This window comes from Phalacrocorax aristotelis, chromosome 3, assembly GCF_949628215.1.
Source record: "Phalacrocorax aristotelis chromosome 3, bGulAri2.1, whole genome shotgun sequence".
Lineage (NCBI taxonomy): Eukaryota > Metazoa > Chordata > Aves > Suliformes > Phalacrocoracidae > Phalacrocorax > Phalacrocorax aristotelis.
In genome coordinates this window covers 125,618,077-125,637,612 of record NC_134278.1, presented here as the reverse complement: position 1 = coordinate 125,637,612, position 19,536 = coordinate 125,618,077, and the positions used below count along the sequence as shown (strand labels likewise).

General features: G+C 41.0%; 1 protein-coding gene across 1 annotated transcript in view; it reads right to left on the bottom strand.

Moving 5' to 3' along the window:
* The window catches only part of PCNX2 (pecanex 2), a 162,137-nt gene that overhangs the window by 110,767 nt on the left and 31,834 nt on the right, over nt 1-19,536 (bottom strand). The window contains exons 9-13 of the mRNA XM_075089486.1: nt 13,258-13,393; nt 9,953-10,095; nt 8,471-8,624; nt 8,341-8,373; nt 1,208-1,379 (exon numbers count right to left, since the gene is read on the bottom strand). Coding sequence (XP_074945587.1) covers nt 1,208-1,379; nt 8,341-8,373; nt 8,471-8,624; nt 9,953-10,095; nt 13,258-13,393 — 638 coding nt within the window. The remainder of the gene's footprint in view (nt 1-1,207; nt 1,380-8,340; nt 8,374-8,470; nt 8,625-9,952; nt 10,096-13,257; nt 13,394-19,536) is intronic.

Sequence of the window (19,536 nt, the reverse complement as noted above, 5' to 3'; positions counted from 1 at the left end):
TATAGTTTTTCATTTATCTCTATCCCAAGAGTCATTTAAGATTCTTGTTGAATTATTTATCAGCATTTTTACTGTTCACCTTTGACAGGCAGAGAAAATAAGATGTAAGAAGAAACTTTAATGAGACCAAAGGAAAGTAATGAAAGAAGCTAATGAAAATAAGTGAGACGCAGGTCTTCATTATTCCCCTGTTTCTAGTGAGAAGGATTGGGAGTCAATGAACCCATATAAAGGACCAGAAGGCTTTCCTAAAAATAGTATGCCTTTCAGTCAGTAATAGCCTGACTTGAGTACAGCAAAAAGCAAGTACAACAGTTGCAGGTGAACGAAGACCTCAAAGGTCATACATATCACAAAGTTTTTATCTCTACTGCAGTAGGTTTTCCCAGTTCTAAATTCACAAACCAACAGGTCATCTTCGGTACGCTACAACACAGCTCTTGGGAAGTTTTCACAACTTCTACAGTAACCTTTAACTTTTCTCCTCCATACCTGACAGTGTTGCACTACATGACTGGAGTCCAGCTCAGCACTCGTATCCGTGACATGACTAGGGCAGCATCACAGTTACAGACTGCGAGTGTGTAACAGGAAGAAGTTTCCTGACACAAAGGGTATTTCCAGCTGTAGCTGCTCCAAATCAGTGCCAAAGGACCATCAGTCCCATTTTGGGGCAATACCTGAATGTCCTCAGCCACCTCAGGACGCATTCCAGAAGAAAACAGTTTGGAAGAGCTACTGCAGAGTGGTGCTCCACACTAACTCATCGCGTGGACAGCAAGATTACACTAAACCAAGAAGCACCATGTTCTTCATGAGTGGACCAATGTCCACCTGAGGACTTGGCATGGATTAGCTTCCATTAAATTTCAAACTCAGCTTATGCTGCAGTAATTGCTCCACACAGACAAGCTCTTCCAAAGATTAACTGCATTTCACAGATGATGTCTTTTGCTAATAACATCAGTGACTGTTAGTTTTCTATAGAGACCTTTCTATGAGCCTCATTTCATTAAGAACTCCTTTTATGTGATGGAAGGTTGCCAGCTGCCCCCACCCCCATCTTAAGGCATTCCAAATGTTTCTATCAATTTGACTTAAAGTTGCACCTCCATAACATGCATTTGATTGCCAACATGGGAAAAAACAGACTTCCCCAGCTAACACTTAATTCATTTTTACAGTCCTAGCAAAAATATTGACTCACCTATTACATGGTCTCTGGCTGACTGGAGAGATCGAGGCGAAAAGAGCTTCAAGCCATACATTGTATAAACTGGAGGGTTTGTGTCTTTAGATCCAGCATCTAACAGCAAAATAAGGCCACACAATATACAAAAATATACAGGTCTGCTGTAGGTTATGATTTTATTGTGTCCCTGAAAAAAAAAAAAAAAAAGAAGAAAAATGTATTTGAAGTTTGTATTCACACTCCTACTGCGTGCACGGCATTAAACTGGAGAGAGGGCCAGGAGTCAGACAAAATATTTTAATGAATTATACATACTAATGAATAATAGAAGTGTTACAAGGTATTTTGTCTTCTCCAAAGGAGACTCAAAAGGCACAAAAAGCAGTTAAGGCTACCTCCAGCAATCATTTATGCTTTTGAAAATCTAACCTTCTGGACCTTTCAAAACACACTAATTGCAGAAGTAATAATTTTCTGTGGAGAAAAAAGCCTCAATCTGTCTGAAAAGAAAGGTCTATATTATTTTTATTTTAATGAGTGTCTGCTTCAGGTAGCTTGGCTTTTTTTTTTTAACTTCATGATATATAAAATCAGTTTTTAATTGCATCCTGGGGAGTAAAAAAAAAAATTGTAAAGCACCTCCGAGGTGCAGTGTGAGGCAGGGAGATCGATTTTTTTGCACCAATACAATTCAGTTTTCTTTGCTGATTTGAACTACTTGACAGCAAATCAGTGTCTCTCCTGGAGGGGGTGACACTCATCAGCAGTTTCTGGTCTCTCTCTCACACAGCACTTCACAATGATGATCCAAAGGAATTAATATGTGGAAGGATCCTTATCTTAGGTCTTTTATACACATCTCTTGCACAACTGATTTGCACTAATCCTACACAACACGGCTGTGGGCCAGGGAGAATAACAGATGCTTAAGAAAAATCTTAATAGTTCTCAAGATAGCAAGCTTAAGGGTAAATAAAACATTTTAGACACTGGTGAGTCAAAAGATTCCTTGACTGTGAAAAAACAGGGGCAAAGTGACAAGCCTTGCATAAGGCTACTGTGAAACTGTTCTTATTTGTAAAATGTAATTTGAGTGTAATAAAAGATCATTTCTTTTTGAGTCTACTTACTGATTTGAAACTAGCTGTATTTGTTTGGCTGCCAGTGAAGCTCATATGTTAGCACTGCTATTAACTGGTCTGTACTTTCTTTTGGGATCAATCAGTTAACAAGGTGGCAGGCTGCAGGGAACTGGCAGGCTTACATTGCACCTCACAACCACAGAATATGAATCAGACTGACAAATTCTAGCTGTTTAATCAGAGTTACAATTTTACTGATGCTTTTTCTTTCTTAAATAGGACACATGTCCATGAAAAAAAAAAATCAAAGGAGAATTAGAAAGATAAAAATCTGACTTTAAAGAAAAAAAGATCACTGAAAATATTACTTTCTGGCTGTTTTTAAACTCAGTTCATTTTTCTTAAATAAGAGCTGTGCCTTAGGAAAAGAAACGAGTAAATACTGCATCTAAACAACTGCTTAGTGATTTATATCCTGATACGCACTCCAGACCAAAGTCTGTTTTATCATGATAGTATATTCTTGTCTTCTCTTGAATTAAGGAACCCAGGTTTTATCTTTGCATAGTAATTATCTGGAGGCAGTTGGGTAAGATGGAGTTGATGACTAGAAGTCCAGAGGTTTAGCTCCACACACCTTTCACTTCCAAGTGGAACACTGACATGCTCAGTTAGGTTTAGTGTACATTGAACTCTTCTCAAGTAGTTCATGGTGTGCTGGGTGAAGAACTGGCTGAAGGGCAGAGCTCAAAGGGTTAGTGAATGGGGCTACATCTGGCTGGTGACCGGTCACCAGCCGCGTCCCTCAGGGCTTGGTTCTATGGCCAGTTCTGTGCAATATATTTAGGAACGATCTGGATGCAGGAGTTGAAGGCACCATTAGCAAGTTTGCTGATGATACCAAACTGGGAGGTGCTGCTGACTCTCTGAGGGACAAGAGGCCTTGCAGAGGGATCTAGATTGATCGGAGCATTGGGCTAGGATTCACGGGATGAAAGTTAACAAGTCCAAATGCCGGATCCTGCGCCTGGGACAGAGTAATGCCAGGCACAAGCATAAACTGGGAGAGGAGTGGCTGGAGAGCAGCCCTGCAGAAAGGGGTCTGGGGGTGCTGGCCGACAGCAGGCTCAGCTTGCGTCAGCCGTGTGCCCCGGCAGCCAAGGGGGCAAACCGCATCCTGGGGTGCATCAAACAGCGTCACCAGCCGGTCGAAAGAGGTGATGATCCGCTGTATTCAGTGTTGGTGCAGCCTCACCTGGAGTACTGCGTGCAGTTCTGGGCCCCACAATTTCAGAAGGATGAGAAGGTCCTTGAACATGTCCAGAGGAGGGCAACACAGCTGGGGAAGGGCTGGAAGGGATGTCCTATGAGGAGAGGAGCAGCTGAGGACTTTGGGCTTGTCTAGTTTGGAGAGGAGGAGGCCGGGGGTGACCTCATTGCTCTCTGCAGCTCCCTGAGGAGGGCACGTGGAGAGGGAGGTGCTGAGCTCTTCTCCCTGGGATCCAGTGACAGGACACCATGGGAATGGTTCACAGCTGCACCCAGGGAGGTTTGGACTGGACATTAGGAAGCATTTCTTTACCGAGAGGGTGGTTAAACACTGAGACTGGCTTCCTAGAGAGGTGGTCGATGCCCCAGGGCTGTCAGTGTTTAAGAGGCGTTTGAACAATGCCTTTAACAACATGCTTTAACTTGGTCAGCCCAGAATTGGTCAGGCAGTTAGATTAGATGATTGTTGTAGGTCCCTTACAACTGAAATAGTCTATTCTAAATAAATCTCTTTTACCAGATCAACAGGAGCAAAGCAATGCAGCAGCGATGCACTCGAAGGACCCTGGCTGCGCCGCTGTCGCACTGCTTGGGATGTGCTCAAGCTGAACGAGCTTCCCAGAGCACACAGACTCCAGCCCCCACATCTGGGGAACAGGCAACACAAGAAAGAGGAACGCCGGCAATGTTAGTGCTATATTTCACTGTCATTTACATCCTTTGCATGAGGGAGACTATTTGGGACAGAACTGGTTTGAGGCCAACCACAAAGACCTAGGAGAGGGAGGATCACTGGGATGGTGCATCACGTCCTGAAAGCCACTGCCAAGATTGTCACGCTTTTTGCAGTGGGGCACGAAACCCTCTTGTGCCTGCCAGTGATAGGCCAAGCTAGGCAGCCTTTCACCAAAACAGGCATGAGGCAGTGCAACTTTTCAACAAGGTATTTTAGATATTAAGGGCTCATTTTGGTCTACTAGACAAGCTCATCAAATTTTGACATGGAAAACTAATTTCATCTTAGTGAAACTACTCCACTCTGCATTCTCCTTCAGAAAAATTTAAGTCATGAAGCAGGATTCCTTTTATATTTTACATCTCATTTGTTGAACAATCATTTTTTATCTCCGCTGATAACAATTTCAGTGAAAACTCTTCCTTTCCCTAAGTCTGCCAAAAGATGTCACTGACTTTTCCAGGTCCATGTTTCTCATGAATATGTTTCAGAAACATATTTGCATCCTACAAACACAGCACCGCTGCATCTCCTGTTTTGATAAAAATATTCAGATTTTCAATAAAGCTAGAATAATTTCACAAAAACTTCCATTTATTAAAAGAGCACTTTTTACTGCAAAGCTTTTTGATAGGGAAATTTCAGAAATATCTAATCGGGTTTTTTTCTGTTTGTGGATGCATATATACAAGAGGAAAAAGACAGAAAGCTTTTACATAAAAAGAAAAGTGCATGTGCTCAGTTCTACAGAAAAGCTTACAGGGACAAATTAAAAATACTTTTAAGTGCCTTATGGAATTTACAAAACTGCCTGTGGTAACCCACTGAGTTAGCTGTCTGCTTTGGCAGGTAATGGGACCAAGACAATGAAGTTATGCGAGCGATTCTGTAAATCTTATTAGGAGCATGACTGCCATCTTTCAAAGCTCAAATGCCTTTGTAAACCTGAGCTAGATCCTGAGCTACACAGGTGTCTTACAAGGGACTGACAGACAAGTTCTCGTGGTCCTTCCATGTAGCCATTTACTACAGACACAGCACTTACTGCCCAATTTGCTGCTGCCTCTAACCAGTATCAAGAAACTCTGCAGTCAAAGCCACTTGTCTAAAACCTTGAAATGCACGCGACAAGGTTCTCTTGCATCTCCGAGTTTAATATCCTGCAGTCACTGGCACCTCCCTTATCTTCTGCTGTTAATAAACTGATACAACTCACACTTGGGATAGACTTTATTTTCTTCTCCCCACTACTCCAGTGAGGAGGCTGTTCCTGAATTTCACCATCCCTGAACCACATACTCCTGTGTGAACAGCAGCTAAAGGCCACCGGCTCCCAACGGACCAGAACTGGAAAGGCTAAAGCACAGGCTGACAGGAGAATTAGGCTCTCATCTTGTAGCAGGCAACAGTACTAAACCGGCAGCTATGATAAACGCCAGTAGCCAGCATTAGCTGTGGAATCTGGGACGTTCCAACTTGAACACGAAAGCTCATCAGAACAGAACTATTATCACAATTCAATAAAATTGATATAAATTAGTATAAAATTCAAAACATGAGCTGAGTTAGATAGGTTGTCTGTATACTGAAACTCACCCCTTAACACAATGACAGTATACAGGCAATACACAGTGTTCAACTCACGAGACGTTAGCTGTCACAGTGTGGTACAGGGCAAGATCTAATCCTGTCTCCAGTAAAATTGTACCAGACTACCAGACTTTATAGGTTTTAGTCAGCAAGCTCTTCCTCAACACCAGGAAGTGAATACACTGGCACTCGGAAGGAGTTCAGAACAAAAGCTTCATGCATCCCTAGGTACTGTGTTTTCTGAATTCACTGGATGGTATTTTAAAGCAGAGTCTTTCAAAATGATATAGGCTAGAGATGACAAAGTCACATCAAACAGTAACAAAGTCTGCGTGCGAGAGATAGGGAAGAAGTGTGGAACCTCCTTGGCAGGCATGGATAACATAAGGCATTAGCAGCTACTCATGGATCCAAGAATAGAAATTAATTCAGTGTGCAAATCTGTAGCTCGCAATGGTTTGTTTCACACTGAAAAAAATCTCATCTGCATTTTCATTCATAGACATGGTACTGATCATTCTTTAATCCCTCTGCTGTTCTGCATCCTCACATTAACATCAAGAGATGTTATTCTCTTTAATTTTAATGTAGTCACATGAATTATGAAACAGTACATGGAGTATCTTTTCTCCCCTTCTTGTTATCTTATTTTTCGTGGTGCTTCCTAGCTCAAGCAAGCCTTTACAAATACCTATTTTGTGAAAAAGATATAATGTAGAAATGGCTAAACTTCTACTTTAACTTTATCTATAATGCCTCCCACCTATAAAACCCTTTGTGGAGAAACTCTCTAAATTTTATTTCCATTGGAGTTCATATGGTGCACCAAAAAGTTTGCAAGAAAATGTCCCTAGAAACCAAAGTTTTAGTAAAGCATACAGAAGGTGGGAATACACCGATTGCTACTCTGCTACACTACTGCACAACACAGAGTACAACATGGTGAATAACACTTGTGACAGTATTGTGGGAGTCTGAAATGCAAACCTGGATTCTGCACAAAAAAATGTTCCGTTTAGTCTTCATTAGCTACTTCGTCTTTAATACTATAAAAATATGGCTAGATACGTTTATAATGAAGTTTGGGTTAAGTTGTTTGCCACACACTTTAAACGTATGTGCACATTACTAATGTCTGAATGAGTACAAACTGTTTGATTACAGTTCACATTATTATGTCTAGACACATGCTAGTTGGACTGACAATATTATTTTAGTTCCCGAAAATCCAACTTCTTACGAGGTAGGAATATTTCTTTAATGTATTGAAAATATTATCCTACGATGTGTAAGTCGCTGTTTATTAACATTCCCTACTTTTTATGCAGACAGGTATTTCCTGTGAATTCATTATAACCAACAATACCATGAGTTCACCCCATAATAACAGGCATGGAAAAGCAACTAAGAGTCTTCTGAAATCCATCTCAGTGAAATCTCTAGCATACACTTGTAAATAACCTCAGTTTCAAGTTCAGCCTGTATTTCTAGCCTCTGAACTGACAAAAATAATTGCTCCCTGCCAAAGGGAAATAATCCAGCAGACCTGCAGTTTTCAACATGCTGTTTTTGAACCCCGAGGGAAGAGAGGGACTCCTCAAAAAACATCCAGAGAGCTAAATAAAACATATGAGCAGCTAAGCAGCCAGTGTAAAATCAAGCAAGGCATCTTGTGACTACTGAAATGTCTTCCAAGATCCACAAATCACAAATGCTGAGACACTGTAACAGGAGGGTCAGGTTGCAGTTGTAGGATGATGCTCCTAAACCAGTCCTATAATGAGGCCAGACTTGGGTAAGGAACTGTTTCCTTGCAAGGTGGTTGCCATGGTCAGAGCTCAGCTTCTCAGATATGCTCAAAATAGCAACCAGCAAAGATCTTTACAGCCTGTGTCTCCCACAGATTGGGCCATTTCTTCAGGACACAAGCACAGAAACTGTGACCATATTATAACAAAGGGAATCACCTCTGCCATTTGATGAGCTAATAAAACGACTGAGATATACGTCTGCAATAGCAGATTAAAAAAAACAAACAACAACAAAAAAACAACTACCCAAATCAAAACCGTCCCCTATCTCAAAAAAAACCAAACAATAGTAAAGCCACAGCTGACCAATGACTGTGGTGCTAATCTGGAACTTCTGCTGTTTTCCGCCACTGTTTCTAGAAAGAAAAAGCTTGTCTGATGCCACAGGATTGAACTGCAGCAAACCAGTCCAGATGCATTTGGTTTTACTGCACATTTTAGCTTAAAAGAAAAGCACTCTTCTAATCGCAGTGATTAACTCAAATAGCTTAAAATTAATTAAATGTAGTACAAAGTATCAAAATCACACACATCTTGCTCATTTCCATAAATCACCTAGAACAGCAAACTACTTATACCTGTATTTCACTGAACAGCCAACTGTTTCACAGTACACAAGTAATAATAAAGGAGAAAGAATTGTTATAATGGCCAACTTACATGTATTGGTGAAGCAGGATCAGGCTGGACACTCTAAAAACAAAACAGAAAACATAAGTTTGCTTAGAGGATTTTGCCTTCGTGAAAGTTAGAAGAAAATTTAGCAATTGGATATGAACGTGTGTCCTACCTTCAGAAGAGAATATTGGCAGCTGGCCATCACAAGACAGAACAACAGAACCCAAATGTCTTTGCAGAAGCCTTGATTCAGAGTCAGGAATCCAAGAAGTGAAACAAGAACTACTAGAAGGACAGCAAATACATTCTCCTTGATATCTTCTGTCCTATGTGATTAAAAGTATTAAGAGAAGTACAAATATTTATATATTCATTAGAGCAAAGCAGACCCATTTGCAGCTGGTATGAGCCATAAGTGCTGGCACTACCAGAATTTACAGAATCTGAGGTTTTGCGCCCGAAACTACATTTCTATGTTCAACGGCACTTCATCCTCATGCCAAAGAGCTTACCCACTCTGATAGCTAAAATGTACAGGGAAAAGAAAAAGACATATGCACTGAAGTCCAGCACCCTCCAATCTCACTTCCCAGAGAGAATTCCACAGTGGAGTTGATTTGAATGTAGGCAAGTGTATGTTTATAAAAAACAAACAAACCCCAAATACTTTTAAATGAGGAAATAAGGCATTCATTTCATGAAAAATATACATCTGACAACAAAGAATTAGATGAAAGACCAAATTTGCATCTGATGTTTTATTCGTTTTATCTCTTGTATTGGAACATGGAAGCTGAGATAAAAAGCAATGTTGATATTCAGGCTATAACAAAAGACTTTATCAGCAGATGCTTTCCATGCAATCCAAATGCAGAGATAAGACACCACAGATAGGTCCAGAGCAGATACTTACTTAAGCTCCCAGACTACCTAGCCTGATTTCTGCAGTACGTAAAACTGCCATCTGAAATTTCTGTTGTGGAGCCTGTATTAACATATATGGCATAGCACCCATCCAAAGGCAGAGGCAGGAGAGCCAGCAGCCACTAGGTGTGCAGGCTAGCTCTTCTGAAGCTCCTAGTAGTCCGGCAGATTACCACATGAGGTCAAATAGCAAAGGGCATCGCCTGAAGAGTCGATGCCAAATGAAACTGAGGGACTGGCAAAAGGAGAGATGCCAAGGCAAGGAATTTTCTCTAAACAAATAAAACTGAACTGGAACAGTGGGAGCAGATGAAAGATCCCCTTTTGAATATTCACTCTATAATATTAATTATTTTTAAGACTGAAATACTTGGCTTGCAATACCCTGGGACCCTTCCACTTCTGTATTTTTGCACAAAACACTGATTTCCTCATCAGAAAGCTCAGAACCATTGGATCCAACAGCTGAGAGTCAAATTAAAGACTATTCTACAGGCCTGGTGCTCGCTTAAATCAATGTCTCTGCTTGAAGATGAATGGTAGTGAGAACCATCAAAACTAACTGTAAAAGAACACATTTTCTTCTACTTAAATCAATCAAGCATCTATCTCCTCAACTAAGACACCAATAAAATGCTCAGTTTTTCCTTCTCTAATCATCTGCATTGCTCTACACATGTGGAGCCACACACTGTAACACTACATAGAGTTGCATTTTCACAAAGCTTACCTGTCCAACAATGCCAACAAGGTAAGCCGATCATACCAGACTTTAATCCATTTGCCAGGAAATATAATAAATCTGTAAAACTGCCTGTTCAGTTTCCGCTGTGCTGAAGAATATGAAGAATCCTCAGGGTCCTGGCTGGGTTGCTATAAAAACAAGCAAACAAACCAGAAGTACACAAAATACACTTTCACATTGATATACGGCTGCCAGCAAAACAGGTGTTTAAAAGGCCAAATTTACATGAGGTTTCAGATTTTCTTTTTCCTATAAGGGATAAAGGGAGAATTTATTTTCTTCATTTTAAATTAGAAACAAAGATATCACAGCAGCTTAATTATTGCAGGTGGACAGAAGCTATGTCAATGGTGGCTTTAAACATAAATATTAATTAAAAAATAATTATTTTTTAGTCCTAATCCACTTCTTGACTAAAGTTTCTTTTTGAAGGTTTTTTTTCATGCATCTGCCTAATTACAGCACAGAAGACAGCCACACATGATAGGACAAATCCTTGGTTTTAAACCAAAGTATCAAGTAGGCTTCAAGTCCTAGAGGTGTGACTTATCAACTCTCCTTCCAGAACACAGCTTTGTTTATCTTTCCTGAGATGCTTAATACCACATCAGGTGTGCATCCTCAAGAACAGCAAGAGGAGAAAAAAGAAGCTGTGAACAAGCACAAACAGCATAAATATTACTAGTTTAAGAGTCTCCAATCTTACCATCACAATCCTTTTGAATACTGCTTTTGTCAGATTCTAAGGCCTTTTCTTCCTGCCTGTGTTTGAACTACAGCATTTCAGTTCGCCTCCTCCAACTCTACACCTGCACCCCTCACCAAAGCTTGTGGGGAGGGAGGGTTACCTACAGACTGTCAGCTGAAGCCTGCAAAGCTAAACAACAGGACAAAAAAAACCTCTGCAAAGTAATGGTTTCGTTCCAAAGTACACCAATAATTGATTTTAATGGGGGTAGAGGGGGACAGGGTGAGAAATAACCACTTATTTTTCTTTCAGGAAGAACGTGTCTGAGATTTCTAATCAGTGTAAAGCCTACTGGCTTTCAACCTCCTTCTAACCCCCCATTGTTAAAGATAATTAATCAACATTAGATAATATATCTATCTATTATGGAACTCTAGACCACATTTACATTAGACTTATTTGTGTTGGATTAACTTTCCTAGCCAGAGAAGGGGATTTCTGTGTGAAATAACTGACCACCTTCTTGACTTGTAACTGTTAGAAAACCACAGATTTTCAAACAACCTGTCCACCTGCACAAAGGAATTGTTAGATTTTCTCTCAGATTATTGGAATAATTTCTAATCTTCACTTTTCAGGAAAAGGAATTTTACATATAATTTACATGTGACTTAACGTATTGCTGCATGGCAGCTGGGAACCAACTCGTTGATATTCTCAGTCTGCTAGCAAATGTGAGCTGAAACAGGCTAGCTTAAGCTTCAGAGAAAGAAATTCTAGTTTATGCATTTTATCTCAGGCCTCCAATGGACTAAAAGCGTACCGCCACACAGTGCCGGGTAGCACAGCGGCTATCAGCACAGGACAGTAACTCACTCGTGTTTCTGAGCATTCAGACATGCCAGGGGATGCTGGGCTGTTCGGCATTCTTTCGTTTATTAACAATTCTGAATAATTTAAAAGCTTTGAGACTGATTACAATCCTTTCACCACACTGATTTTAAAAATCTAAAAGTAGTTTAGATACTCCAAATCTTAATATTTCTATTACCACTTTTAAAAGTTGCTTAATTATGGAGTTGGGGCACCTTTAAAGAAAAAATATATTTTAAAATATTACAGTTGCTAATACTGGCACAGTTTTGTTTCTCTTGGGTCCCATTTCCCAACAAAAAGTAATGTGAAACTCAATCAACTGTAACCATTAACTTCACTCATCTAATCTAGATTGCTCACTATAACTAAATAAAAAATCAAAATCATGGCAGAGTCCATTAAAAACACGTGAGGATCTGACTATTCGGTCCTCAGAACAGCTTAACATGTATTTAACTGCGTGCGTAAGTGAACATTTTGGCTCCTGGGCAACTGTAACGTTTGGATGAAGTCCATTACGTGAGGCTTGCAGTACTTGGGCTGGAGTCAGATTTTGGAGCTGCTTTTGGGAAAGCCAGTGACTTGCTCAGGGCTAGTCAGAGTGTCTAATTGTGCCTTCTATCAAAAAAGCGCTTGTAAGAATTCACTTCATAAATTTATATGGCATCAGAGACAGCCTGAAACCCTAGCTTCACTGAAATCAATGCCAAAACTTTTCCTGACTTACATAGGCTCAGAATTTCATGTTTAATAAAAAAAAATTCAGAAACCAGGAAGTTCTGAAATTACTGCCTAGCCTTGTTACACATTTGCTATGCATTCTTGAGCAATACATCTTACTTCTTAATGGTGCACTTTTCCTGGAAGAGGGGGAAAAAAAAGGCATGATAATTGTTCTGTAATTTATAGGCAGGTTACAAGATTATAAATATGTGGAAAACATGAGCCTTTAGATGGAAGTCTCTGTCCAGATCTGAAATACACAATTCAGGACAATTTCTTGATTTTTAATTTAAAATAGTTCCTTTATACAAGTTGCTTCTAGCTCTAAGTTCCTGTGCAAAATCTAAAATGAAAGATAATTAACTGGCATTTTAAGGTTATTCATAAATACCAAACTAGAATTTGCCACAGAAGAAAAGAGAAGGTTAAAGTTATTATAAAAGGAATTGTAAAAACAGATTACAGCCTTAAGCTGTTGGTCACAAACCCCAAACACTGTAAAGTTCAAGTATGTCCACATATTACCATACAAACTGAACTCTTGAGGGCCTTTTTCTTTTACCAGCTGCACTGAGGAGGTGGCTTTGACATTCCACAACAGACATCCAGAAGTCTGGTTGCCCGATTCAGAAAAGTGAAACCAGACAGGAGGTTTTAGAATAATAATGAATCTGGAATAAACACTTCATACTATTAAAATTTGGTGGTGTGTCTAAAATCCTAACAGCTGTGTCTTCTTTCTTTCAAATGAAATAAGACCAAAGATACAAGCTTAGCTTTTTAGGTGATTGAGTCCTTAAGTACTCCCCTGGGACACCACTCAGTGTCAGTAGAAAGCAGCTGAATTGCATCCATCAACATAAAATACACCATCTCCCACATGAGCAATACCAGGCAAAGTAGTATAGAAAAAAAATCAACAAAACTGTCTCAGAACAAGCCTGCAGCGTTTGTTTATAGAGCAGTTTATCAAAATGCTAGAAACTGAGATATTACAATGTACCCGTGGGCTTTCGGAAAGGGTCCTTCGTGCCACCATCAGTAGGAGCTGCTGCTGAAGCGCACTCGCTGCTTGATCCCCAGAAGATGGTTCCTGGCTCTCCGAAGTGGTAGTACTAGAGGAGCTGAACTGTATTTCGCTGTGCACAGAGGGGAGAAAGGAAAGAGACTGTTTTAAGAAGCAGTATTTTCCTAGTATTTCTGAAACATTACTGGAGGAAGCCTGCTATTACGCTACCAATTGGCTCACAGGACATGGAGCCTTTTACCTCCATACCTGAAACCTAGCCCAGGCCCACAAAGCAGTTAACACCCAAATTTAGATGCACATGGTCTACTGCATCCACCACAGGGAAACAGATACTTCTATAACATCATTTTTCTGATCCTGAGATGAACACCTACAATGAATCACACTTCAGAAGTGCCTTTTCCTGTCCACTGACAATAATTCAGGTCAAGAGATGCATATCTACAGAGGAAAACTGCAGGGTAGCTGCTGCAGAGATCCTGGATTAGCTTTCAAAGCAGCTCACTTCAGCACCAAGCTAGTCTGGCTTCACCTGCACTGAATTCAGTGAGTACTAATTTACCCTACTGAGAATTCAGGCTACAAGAACTTCCTTCTGCCCTAGCAAGATGACAACTATACATGAGCTAATTCACATAAGGCTAGCTCAGATATCCCCCATACTGAGCGTAAACTCACCCTGGGAGAGCCCTCAGCAAGATGCTATCTTCTTCTCACCCCATGTTTACTGCTTTGTGCTGTAGAAACACCACACACTACCCGAGGAAATCTTCTGCGCTTACAGCAGCGATACCTGTCGGGCTGCAGTAATGGTGTGCTACCATGACATGACCGACTGGGTCTCAGCAAGAACTATATTGAAAAGAAATAATTGTCACTTGGGTAAAAGATCTGTTTTAAATATTTCATGCTTATTCTCTTCCAAATGGGGTTCATACATCTGGCGCCCTGCTCTGAGCTCATTACCCCCTGCCTCTGGATGCCTGCCTTGGGCTCTTATTACTATCATATCTGCATGAGGTGAAAGCACCTTGGTGCTCATGCAAAGTAGTCAATACCTATTTGTTCCTATTTTCCATAAAGACAAGCAAGAAGAAACTGGAGTGATCTGCCTAGCATCAGCCAGAAAGCCTTTGGCAGGGCAAAGAATAAAACTCTCATCTTGCATACCCTATACTCATCCCCAAGCCACCTTATTAATTTTAGTTAAACTTCCTTGCCTTTGGGCACTAATTCCCAAAGCCTGTCATGTAACCCTTGTTAAGCTCAAAAAAAGGGCTTTAGAATTGTGGCTGACCTGCACATAACTGGCCATTAACTTAAGCTGAAGTGGCTAGAGCTGTGCTGGGGTAAGGTTCAATGTCTGGTTACTTCGAAGCAGGGCTGAAGAGTCACACCAACAGCTTGAAATATGTGCACTCTCTCCTTCTCCCCTCCAGGACTTGCTAGCTCTGCCTGGACCAACAGGAACACCAGCAGCCTTGGGATGCCACCAGAGGAGCCATCCTGTCCCTGGTCTCTGAGCCAGGCAGTTTAGTTTTTTTTCAAAGCCTTGATTGCTATCAGGCTTGGATCCCAGACCTGATATTCACCATCTGCCACTCCAGCAGAGCTATCAGCTGAGTAGAAATGAGAGCACCTCACGTTCCTGACTCTAATGTCTTCCCCTGCTCCTCCTGCTTAAAAGGCAGAAGCATGATCTCCACCGAGTCAGGACAGCTGGCATGTTCCCTTTGGACAGTACTAGGAAATGAGGACTTGCTCCAACACAAGCCACTTGATGTCCTGGCCACAAGGCAGCCCTCCGTAACAACGTATCTCCTTTGTGGGTCTTGTTTAGCACCTTGTCAGCAGTCAATAACAAAACAGTACAGAAGGGACGGGAACTGAGCCAAGATCCTGGATCTCAACCAAAAGATTTAGGCAGGAAAAAAAGGCAGGAAGCCCAGAGGCACGCCTCCCAGGAGGAAGATTCCCACAGATATGGGCTACAGATAGCCATGCCTTTTCCGTATTTTGAAGTGCCCTACTCAAGGGCAACCTTGTCCAGCTTGAGGGAAAGCAATGGATTTTTTTTTTGTTCGTTTCCTCAGAATGAGCTGTCCTGTCCTTTTCTTTGTGGGTGCAACCCTGGGACTCCCTGTTCACAGCAGCAGAAAGGCAACCGTAGGCCAGGTTATGCAGGAACACTACCCTAGGAATTCCTGCCCAAAAGGTGACCCCACAAAACAGCAGGGGAAAAGAACAGTGGCCTTCCTAAATGGCAGAGCATGCCTTCCTAAATGAAGAGTTAATCTTCAATAACTTTCCGCATCTTTAGCTGTCTTTCTACAAAAGCCAAGTGGAGTCAAGAGGATTTCTAGATTGGATCACATCTTCTATCCCACATTTACCAAGAATGGAAATGGCAGAAGAACGAATAGATAGGCCAAGATATTCCCCTGGTACTCTGCTCTATCAGTTCTCAGAAATCAAAATTCTTTTACTCCTAAGACTTCTTCCAAGAATAAACTTAAGAGATCAAATCATCTCCCACCAGACTTGAAGATAACCAAAAAGCCAAGAAAGCCCATAGCCTGTTTTCTGTTTACAGAAGAAATTCATAGCTCCACCTATCAGCAACCAGCAGAAGAGTCTGCAAGCAGCTGGGACACTGACTGTGGGAAAGTGGTGTAAACTTCATAGGCCTGAAAAGGCAATTAGGGCAGAGAATTTGGGAAGGCGGAGCTAGCAAAGCAACAATTCTAAAATCAGAAGCTGTCATCTGGCCTTCATCTCCTTCCTATGCCTTTTATTCATCAGCCTCCTCTCTCTGTATCTTCTTACTCTCCCCTCCTCTCCCGGCCCTTTCAGCTTCTGTTTGCTGCTTTTTTAGCTCCTTATCCCTATTTTCCGCACAACCTCCTTCTGACATTCACTGATGCTGAATAGTTTGTACAGCTACTTAGAAGCTGTATGTCTTATCTGATGACATCGTTATCACACTGACAGCAAATACCAGTAAGAAATGCAATGGTAGTGTTTGTGTTTTTGTAAGCCTATAAACTAGGTTCCATAAATTTATTACCATATATAAATAGGAGCAAACACTCTCTAATCATAAAATCATTATAGCAGAGCTGATCGCGGTGTAACATGGAATCCTGCTAAATAGAAAATATGTTCATTTGCAGAATCAAATTAATGTTATCAAGATCTACTACAGTAAACTACACTGCTAATGTAAGCAAAGGTATAATTGAACTAAATTTTGAATAATAAATTATTAACTAAAAATATCTTTGATAAACATACAGCCTATGCAGATCAAATACAAAAGCTACATAGCACCCTCTACTGATAACCGGTTACAAAAACAGGAAGTTTTTTTTCTACCTCATCATTCAGTTCTGTAAGAACACCGAGTAAACATAAGCTAGTTGAGCAATCATATAACACTGACAAAGTTTTAGTATAATCACATAGCGCTGGAAAAATCTTCCTTCTCCCTTAATAGTCTGTAACAGTTGCCTTTTACCACTGACAATTTGGCCCAAGCCATTCAAATATAACCCCGCCCAAGTCATCCCCTTTGCTAAGGATTAGCTACCCTTGAGTCTGAACACCTCTCAAGGTAAGCTCATTATACCACAAAGAACTCCCTGTTAATAAAGTTGTTTTACAGGTCTTGCCTAAATTTCATTTTAACCTGCAAAAAGGAGAAAGGACAAGGAACCTTGTAACCAACATCACAACAGCCACAACAACAAAGCACCTTCCTCTTGGTCCTCACGTGCTTAAAACCATGAAGAACCCACCAGACTGCTTCAGACAGCTGTCTGGGTCACTACAAAGCTCAACGGTATGTAATAAATATCCACAGCGTTAATAAATAATATAGCTGAAAGATATTTGTAATACTCACTAAAACACCTCTCTTAACTCAAAGCGGCTATGGCTGTGAAGTTTGAATAAGAGCCAGAGGGAACTCAGAGTTGGGAATCTCCCTTCTGCACATCCAACGAGCAATCACTTCTGAGGTATTGGTCTGAGGTGCAGAGTACTTGCCAAAGTGAGACCCAAGTGATCCGGTTATACAAGAGCCAGCTAGTGCTAACAACATAGCAGGAACCCCAAATGCCCTTACTTTTGTGCCCTTTTGTGGTACGAACATAGGCGTCTGAACTGACGTTGGAAGTACTGGATCGACAGCAGCCCATAGCTCATCAACGGCTCCTCAACTACTCAGTGTTGTTGACAGCGTCTTCCCACCACCACCTCAGCAGCTTTGCTCCTTCTCACCTAAAACGGCCTCCTTGCCATTTCACATCCCAATCACTTTTACACCTCATCACACGGGCCTCTTGCTACGTCTCTACTCATTGCTCATTAGGTCTCCACTACAAAGCTGCCAGCTCTAATCTGACCACAGTATTACATAATTCAGGACTGAGATTAAATCCACTAGTTGTGGATATTGCTTTTTTTTAAGCAGCAGATGCTTTACAGCACCCAACTGTGCAACCAAATAACAAGACCTAGAGTATATTAGAAAATTGAAATATGCAAAAATAATAACTGCATTAAAACTGGACAATTATGGGACAACCCAATCATAGCAAACATGGAAAAAACATGAAGAGGAGGCGGCAATCTTCAATATTTTTTTTTTTGTAAGAAATCAATAGTTTCAAAAAGAACACAATTAATTCAGAGTCTATATTTTAACTTTCCGTAGTGGTTACTTCTGAGGGGAGCTCAGGCTAAAGATGAAATCTCTCTTAAATCTTGTTCACATTTTGCTACTCACGCAACAGGATTTGGGAAGGATTTTTGGTATGTTTTAACTAGCAATGGTAACACCCCTCATGATAATAAGATAAATACCCAAATTCACAGAATGGCAAAGCTGGATGTACAGATCTACTGACGTAGTAGACAGAAAAGGATAGAGGATCACTGTTAAAGTCTTGCAATAGACTACAAAATGAGCAGTGGTACATACTGAAGTTCATTAAGCCAGATACTACGTATAGACAGAAGGGCCTTGTAAACGCGACCAGTAGCGTTGTGGGCAACATGAAGGCAGTAGGTGATGAACGGCCGCCTTCGCAGGCACAAGAATGGGATCCGCTCCGTACGCGCTGCCTTCTCAGTACTCAGATTCTCTTCTGTAACAGGCATGTAAATTGATACCTTGTAAAGCCATTACATTTCAGAGCAAAGACAGACGTACTAACAACTTTGAAAACAAACAGCATTTACTAGCTTATAAACTACTGAGGCTCCTAGCCCTGAGCGGGGCTTTGCTGCCATCATGTGGCAGCGCGGCCCCCCCCAAGCTCCGAGCCCCGTTCTGCGGCAACACCCGCTTCCCCCTCTGTGTCCGCTGAGCGAAAGGGGGGCTAAAAAACCCTGCAAACACACGAAAGGATTTTGACTGGCCAAGCTAGCACAAGGGTTTCCTCCTTCCCTAGCAAGCCAGCAGGAAGACGCTACTGAGTTTGGAAGGAGTACTTTTCAGCCAAATCAATGGCGTCATTATAATTCACATGTTACCGTTTCCAGCACGCACCACGCTCGTTTATGTGTCCAAGCAGCGCTACACACGGGCGACCAGCTCGTCTGGAATCACTGGATCCCAAAAGGAACTAGATAATATTTGTTGCATCCATTTGAAAACGTGCTTGGCTGCAGCACTGCACAACCTGCCAAGCAGCTTTAAGACATCTTTAAGACTCAGCAGCCTATTACTCGAGCAGTGGGTGATCTTTGTTATTTGGGTCACCTTGCTGAGAAATATAAAGATGTTTTAGTGATACAGTATTTTGTCATTTGAAAATGGCATTTTGAAACAGTAAAAATAAAAATTAAAAAATAATAATCTACTGGTAAGTCTACTTTCTCCTACGAGGGATAAACCCTCAAAGGTTCAGCGAATTTTCCAGCAGTGAACATACTAAAGTATTAATAGATTTATACAGGAGACATACAGCACCGCTAAGGCATTCAGATAGATATGCACTCAAGCAGCTTATTCAGGGATATGAACGTAAATCAAATAAGTTAACTCATTGATTTGAAGTTCTCTCTCTTGCCTAGGGCCAGAAACACTAGCACTCCACAACCATACTGGTAGGTAACTTAAATTATTTTCTTAGTATTTCTCAGCGAGTATTTTGCTGCAGGTACTTCTTTTTAAGCAACTGGCCCTGCTGTTGCCAAAAAAAAAAAAAAAAGGAGAAATTCTCAAAACAAGCAAAAAAATTTAAG